Source organism: Thalia democratica, chromosome 8 (assembly GCF_965202585.1).
Source record: "Thalia democratica chromosome 8, ktThaDemo2.hap1.1, whole genome shotgun sequence".
Classification (NCBI taxonomy): Eukaryota; Metazoa; Chordata; class Thaliacea; order Salpida; family Salpidae; genus Thalia; species Thalia democratica.
The window spans coordinates 28275611-28283613 of record NC_139172.1 but is presented as its reverse complement, the minus strand read 5'-3'; the positions used below and the strand labels follow the sequence as shown (position 1 = coordinate 28283613).

Here is an 8003-nt window from a genome sequence, read left to right as displayed (position 1 = left end):
TAGTTTTTTTTTTTTTAAACTTAAAGATTTTATTTTACAACAATGAATTTCAGTAAAATTTATTGTGTTTTACAACAAAATAAACTATATTTTAAGTAGTTAAAAGCTACTTCAAACGCTTCTGTCATTTTTATAATTAAATTGTTTCTTATTTTTTTAAAGTATAAAGGGGTTATATAATTTGGATTAAAATAAACGTACTTTAATAAATCCTGTACAAACTTTTAAAACCAAATGTAAATAAATACATAAATATAATTATAATTTCTTTTTAAATGCATTTTTAATAGAAAAGTAAGCTGATAAAAAAAATCGTTCTTATTTTTAAGCGTTTGTTTTTATTTATGTAAAACTAAATACAATCTACATACTTTAAAGGCATAGAAAATTTAAAGTGTCAGTCATTGTATGGAGATTCGAAGTATTAGTACTTGACATCTTAAAAATAAAAAATATATTTAATCGATTATTTAATCAGATACAACGCCTTGATTTAGATATTTTCTCATTTAAATAAAAAAATAAGAACATTTATTTTTTTTAAATATAGGTCACAAATGAGCAATTTAAAGCTTTATTTTGTGAACTCTACAAAGCACGTGTGAACTGCAAAACAAAAATCGAAAAAACAAGACCAATTTTCGACGTTTCAAAAGGTTTTTTAAATTTATACTTTTATTAATAGGTTTTTCTAACCTTTTTTTATTATTTAGAAACTTACTGCAAAGGTGAAAGCGATGGCTTTTATTGTTGGGAAAATTCTTATGTTGGAATGGTCAGCCATAAATGTCCAACTTCACATTGTAAGTACTTAATTATAAGTCGTTTATTTTATAAAAATGACCTTTAAACTAACAATAAATTATTCAAAAGAAAGATAATTCAAAAGAAAGAGCTCAAAAAAAAATTAGAATTTTTAGACTATAGAATTTTTAATAAATAAAACAACTACATTAATACAAACATTTTTTTTTAACCTGTAAATATTTAAACTAAAAAAAATCACACTGAGAATTGCTTTATTAAGTTGTAAATTGTATGAAACGTACAATAAATAACGAAATTCTACCTTATAACTTTATTTACTCTTTATCTAAAAACAATTTAATACAAAACTTTAGTAAAAAAACACAAATAAATTTAGCCAATGTAACCGGTATTACAGTTTATTTTCATATTTGTAGAAAACATAAAGTGGGGAAATATTTTTATAGGTTGTAAATCTTAAACAAAAAAAAACTTCATTTAGAACTAAACAAAACATTTTTTTTTTGTTAAAAAACCTATACTGTATTTTCTACTAAAAAACAATTTAAAAAAAATTTTTATACTAATTTTTTAAAGTTGTCGGTTTATATTAAAATTAAACCGAAGATGTAAAAAATAAAACAAATTAAATTTAAATTATGTTTTAATTAATTCAGATTTAAACATTTTTATACAAAGACGATGTTTGGATAATGGAACTTGGGAATTAGACTGGGGATCAGGATTAACAAAAGTTTACAATTCTTGTTTTGTTCCTTCAGCAAAAACTAAACGAGACATTGCTGAAGAAGTTTATTTTGAAGTTAGTATTGTTTTAAATATTTTAATTTCAAAAGAAGTAGTTCTAAGCCACTTGAACAAAAACAGTTTTTCTTTTAAAAGTAATAATCAAAACTTATACTTTTTACTCTTATATTAGTTTTTCTAACTCATACTTTTTTATTTAAAAAGAAATTTCAAATAAAGTTCAACAAATTAAAATTGTCAAAATTTATGATAAAAATAGAAATGATATATTAAGTAATACTTTAAAAATAAATTTAAATACTATTTGAATTTGTTTATCGTCTTAATAACGTTCACTGTAAAATAACATTTTGTATCTTACTGTTTGCACAATTTAAAAACACTTATATATACAATATTTATTCTTACATGAAAACTTACTAACTAAAAGTTTATATTTTAAACAGAGTAATTTGTTAGATCTGATAACACTCATCTACGAAATTGGATGTGCCGTTTCAATTATCTCCTTAGTTTTAGCTGTTTTCATTCTAATTTATGTCAAGTTTGTTTGATTATGTTTTAATTGTTTGGCAGCAGAAACACAACTTATTTCAAAACAGATAATAATGTAGTTTCAAGTACTTTGTACTGTTTACTAATATTTTTTAAGACTGTTCCTTATAAACAGCATATTAATTTATTAATTTTAATTCAAAACATTCTAAACAGAAAACTGCGTTGCACGAGAAACTACATTCACATAAATCTGATGATTTCTTTCATACTGCGATATTGTTCTGTATTTATCAAAGATAAAGTTTTGGTAGATTCTGATGAATTTCCAGTTGTAAACGATCCTAGACAGCTATCTGATATAGAATTGAGCAAATTTTGTTTGCCAAATTTATTTGTTAGTTTACAATTCTTTTGAGATAAATTAAATGTTGTAGGTTTTTTGAAGGTTTAAAGTTAAGCGATTATGAAATAAATTAAAATATAATTTCTAGTTACTATACTTGACATATTTAGTGATAAAACTGTCACAATATAAAACATATAAAAGTTTATTGAGTATTTAAACTAAACAAATGAAGTTTTTTTTCTGATTAGCTAATTTTAGTTAAAACAATTTTTTACAACTATTAGTACTATCTTAAAAATATTAAATAATTAAGTATTTGTATTTCATATAGTATTCGAAACTAGTTGAAACTATTGCCTACAGATGAATAGATTTATATGAAAAATTGTAAACCTTAAGAAAACATAAGTATAGAATATTAACTTCTTAAAAAAAAAATTTTTTTTTTAAGAAATATCTTAACACATAATTTTAAATGTTAAATAATAGTTCATTCGAACATGTTAAAAAGAATTACAACATAAAATGAAATCGGACACATCATTTCTTAAAACTAATATTAATATATTTTTTCACAAATTTCGATACTAAATATAGAGATATTTTATAAGAAAATATATCAATAGTATTTAAAATAGCAGTTGTTTTGATTTGCACATAAACACTGGAAGTTTTTTCAGTTTAAAAAATAAAGCATTAACGGTCTAAAATATTGTAAAAGTTTTTGTAATAATTTTTTCTACTTTGTTTTAATTTCACGTAATAACATAGGAAGAAAAAAAAGTAATACTTAGACTTAATTTATTTATTATCAAACAAGTGCAAGAAAAATTTTTGAAAAAAGATCTTGTTACCCATTTTTCGTTAACTAGTTTAATAACACAACCTCAAGTAAAGTAATTTGATAGTACTAAATTAATTAAAGTTTAATTAGCCAAATAATTAAATGTTAAAATTTGATTTATTTAAGTTATGACTATGTGTAAAACAAAAACTACAATCGCTTATAACATAAATCATTAAATTATCGAGAAAAATAGTGAAATAACTAATTTTTTATGTTACTTATCAAACATAGTTTAACTCTTTTACTTAAAATAATAATTTTTTTTAAACAAAATATATTTTGAACTTTACAATGACTTTCAGAAGAAATTATCTCAATTGAAAGATCGTAAAAATTTTTCTATATAATAAAAGATTAACACTGTAAGTTTTAGTAAATTGATTCTACCGACTTCAAATCATGATTTTAAACGTTTAATTGCTAGATATGGTGTCGCTTAACAATCTCTGTAATGCAGTACTCTGTTCTCTGCAATTATTTCTGGCTTTTAATTGAAGCTGTCTACCTTCAATCTATACTATCATTTGCCATGAACAAACAGCCTAAATTTGTTTATTTGCTCACAGTTGGATGGTGTTAGTTTCTCTATTATTCAAGTTGTTTTTTTTTCATATATGTAAGTATAATTTTTTGCATCATGTATATAAGTTAACAATCTATAAAGTTTGTAAGCTACATCAATAATAATATTTATAGTATTATTAGAAATTACAATTTAGTGCTTTGGTATTAATAATCCAAACTTAAAATAAAGTTTTTCATAATTAAAAAAATTTTAAGACGTTTTTTATTTTTATTAACTTTTTATTAATTTTTCTATATACCAGAAAATTAAAATATTATTTAAACAACTTAGGAAATATACTATTGAATATTAAAGTTTAATTTTAAAAACAAGTAAAGTTTTAAAAAATTAGACTTTTTAACATATACATTAGCAAAATACATTGTGCCTTAGGTATGTTAAATTATTTAACTAGAATAATTTTAAAAGTTATTTAAAAATTGTAACTTGAGGAAAAGTCTATTTTTATGATAATAATATTTGTTAATACGCTTACTTTGTGTTCTTTAGTTACGACTTTTTTATTAATTTTATTCAAGACTATTGTAATATTTCAACTTTTATATATTAATGTCAGAGTTATACACTTTAAAAGCTATTCAGAAGTACCTATAATAGTATTTAAAATGATTATTTTAGGCAAAAGTTTTCGATTTATCGATGTTAAACTTTAAAGCTTTAAGATTAACTTGACAATCGAAAGGCATACTTTAAGTCGTTTAAACTATTTTTGCGATTAAATTTATTACTTTTTATAAACAAGTAGTTACAAATTAAAACTATTATACAAGTCTGAACATCACATCAACTAAAAAATATCAATCTGACAATTTATTTAACTGTATTTGCAGATAGTAGTATTTTTCGTAGTGTAATGCTTAAAATATTAATTGAAAAACTTTAAAATTAGGTGTACCACTTTTACCTACTCTAACATGGGTATTTCTCCGATATTTTCTTAAAAATGAAGATTGTTGGGAAGAAATAGCAAATGAATATGTATGGTGGCCTATAAAAGGAACAGTATTAATTACTATTTGTGTAAGTTTTATAAGTATATATAAGTATATATATTATATGTATAAAAGTGGCTGATAAATATTTCTGTTAGAATTTATCTGACGTGTACCTAAAATGTTATTGATTACATTTTTACTTTGATTAACAATTATAATCAGGTGTTTTTTCAATATGTTAATAAAAAAAAAACCAAAAAGTTTTGTAGTATAGACTGACTTTGTCATGAAAATAACTGTTTAGTTTTTTATAAGCTGACATTTTTGCAAATAACAAAAAACGTAGTAATTTTACATATTCAATTATTCCTAATCGATTTATAATTTTATAACTTTAAATAGATATTTTATGATCCAGTGCTTTAATACTAAAATAGTTTAAAATTATTTTGAGCACAAAAAACTTTATTTCTAATAGACTTTAGATTTATTTAGAAAATTCACCTGATAATGTTTTATATTTTGAAAAACTGTCTTCAACCTACAAACTGTAAATAAATATCTGAAAGTGTATTTGCCTCGTAATTTGAAAATAAATACTTTATAAAATTCTTTTAAAGTCTATTAGAAATTTATTTTTTATTGTACTTATTGAAAAATTCTAAAAAATATATTGATCAAAAATATTAGAGATAAAACTTGCTTAATTTACCTTTTTAAAAATATTTAAAACGTCATTAAAGCATTAGCGTAGAGTCCGTAAAAAACAAATTCAAAGTAGTTTAGTGTTATAAAACAAGATACTTTAAACTGTTGTTAATAAAACGATTTTATGTGGTATTTTATTAGTATAATAAGAAAAATTTTTAGCCATAACATATCCAGATTTGAAAGAATATTTTGATACTAATTTTATTAAAACAGATGAACTTTGTAATATTTTTCAACATCTTGAGGATAATTTTCAACAAATTACGGGCAAAAAACATGAAAAGAAATGATTACAAGTGCAGATTAGCAAAATTAACTTTGTCACTTATACCTCTGCTTGGTATTCATTACGTCATTTTCGCATTTGTCGACGACCACCATTTGCTAAATAATGGAACAAAATTTGTTTACGTCAAAATTGCATTTGAAACTATCTTCACTTCTTTTCAGGTATGATTCACAAACACGTTTTGAAGCTTTTCTCTTATATATTATATCGAAATATTCTGTTTTCTAAACAATTGAAGTTACAACTAAATAATAAAAATGCATTCAAACAAATTTTTCTAGTTAGTGTTATCAGCTCTTAGTTTAAAAATTAATCATAAACGAAATAATTCAAAATTTTGTTTAAAAAATTTATCTTTAGAAAATAAATTAGTATGTTTTCTTTAGCTAAACAATTTATTATAAAAAATAATTGTATAAACAGCTAATAAAGCATTTTAACTAATGTTTTAAGTGCCTGGCGAACCTGCTGTGAAGTAAAATTTGGCTTTAATGCATATTTATACTATAAAATTTAAAGTTCTCACCCTTAGCACGTGTAGCAAATTCATTAAAAATCAACAGTTTTGTCTCATACGCAGTATAACTAGTTAATAGTTTAATTTTAACAACTTTGCAGGGAACAATGATTGCAGTTTTGTACTGCTTTATGACGTCTGAAGTGCAAAGTGAAGTGATAAAACTCGTCGAAAACTGGAGAAGCCGTCGCAAGCTGCCGAAATTTAAAGCAAACGAGCTGAAGTTTTCAAATTATCCAATAACTGGGGCGGGACAAACAAAAATAACCGTTTAGTGATAGTCATGAAACGTCCTTATTTTCTCTGCAAGTAATAAAAACAAAGTTTTGGTAGGAAATGAATTAAAAAAAAACAGTATTTTGAAAATGTCAAGAAGTAAATTTAATTTTGTTTAAATAACACAAAAAAATTACTCGATAATATTAAAATTTTAAATCTTTTTTAACTATAAAACGTTACTATTTAAACATGATTAAAGAATATTATTTTTTATTAAATTTTGAAGGCAGTGTATCTCAGTGTCAAAAATATTTCTATTAGTAAAAAAATTTGTTTATAATAAACGAAATCTTTTAGCATAAACTTCTAAAACTGATGATATAGTTTAAGCTTTTTAAAAATAATTTAACAAAGTTATTAACAAAACTATATTTTCAACTTATATTTTAATACTGCAGGTTTTGTACTGTGTTTAGAAAAATAAAGATTTTTTTTATAATTGTACTTTTAACTACTTTACACAAAATTTTATTATATACTAATTAATTTAATTTTTACTCTGTTAAATTACTAAAATAATAAAGCTTTATGAATTTATGTAACGTCTTTTGTCTAAAACACATCTTTTATAAACATTTTTGTTTAAAAAATACTGTCGACTGTAAATCAAATGCTGCTGTTTAATAAATTTATTTTATAATACTTAATGTAAAAAAAAATATTTATCTTTTATTCTTTATTCTACTAAATAAACTTTTCAACTGCATATCGAGATTCATATAACAAAAATTTAAAAAGTTTGATTGTATATTACTTAATAAAGTTCTAATGAAGTTAAAATTCAAATTACGCAAAATTTAATGTACTAAGTTAAATGATAAAAAAATGAAAATACAACCTCTTCATTCTTTATTCGGTAAGCTTATTGTAGCACATTTTTATGTCTAGCTTATAATTATACACCTAAGTTATAATGCGCACACGTTTGAGAAAACGACAGACTGTTTTCATATTGATTTCACGATGAACTCAAAAACTATCTAATGTTGTCACAAACAAAAAAAGACAATTTTTCAAGTTACTTTATTAACACAATCAAAAGAAAGACAGTCTCCGTGTTAAGGTTGTTTGAATATTTTGTACAACTATATGAAAAAAATTAATTTTGCAATTGAAATTTGCGCTAGTCTTATAAAATATATATAAGTAGTTAAATAAAAACAAATTATACAGTAATCTTCCTTTATTCTACCAACATATGTTTCTGTGTGTCAACGAATCAACACACTTAAACTGGGTTGTTAATAGGAAAGATAACTGTCCTATTAACAACCCAGTTGAAGTGTGTTGATTCGTTGACGCACAGAAACATATGTTGGTAGAATAAAGGAAGATTACTGTATAATTTGTTTTTATTTATATTCCAGTGAAGTTACTTTACTAGGATCTTTTGTTAGCAAACAATTAAAACTATATTTTGAACAGTTATAAGTAGTTAATAAATTTCTTTAAAAACTTTACAAGTTTAATAAAAGCATGT

The 8003-nt window shown here is 22.6% G+C and overlaps 1 protein-coding gene across 1 annotated transcript; it reads left to right on the top strand.

The window, feature by feature from the left end:
* The first annotated feature begins 786 nt into the window (after positions 1-786).
* LOC145843108 (glucagon-like peptide 1 receptor) lies at positions 787-6519 on the top strand. The gene is made up of 7 exons (XM_082950570.1): positions 787-803; positions 1447-1570; positions 1962-2059; positions 2227-2407; positions 3664-3771; positions 5622-5888; positions 6346-6519. The coding sequence occupies exons 1-7, from the start codon at positions 787-789 to the stop codon at positions 6517-6519; spliced, it is 969 nt and encodes a 322-aa protein (XP_082806696.1).
* Positions 6520-8003: the final 1484 nt, after the last annotated feature.

Excerpts from the sequence above, each read along its gene's own strand:
- LOC145843108 (XM_082950570.1), top strand. Across the intron at positions 1,571-1,961 it reads CTGAAGAAGTTTATTTTGAA|AGTAATTTGTTAGATCTGAT; the intron begins GTTAGTATTGTT and ends TATTTTAAACAG. Across the intron at positions 5,889-6,345 it reads CTATCTTCACTTCTTTTCAG|GGAACAATGATTGCAGTTTT; the intron begins GTATGATTCACA and ends ACAACTTTGCAG.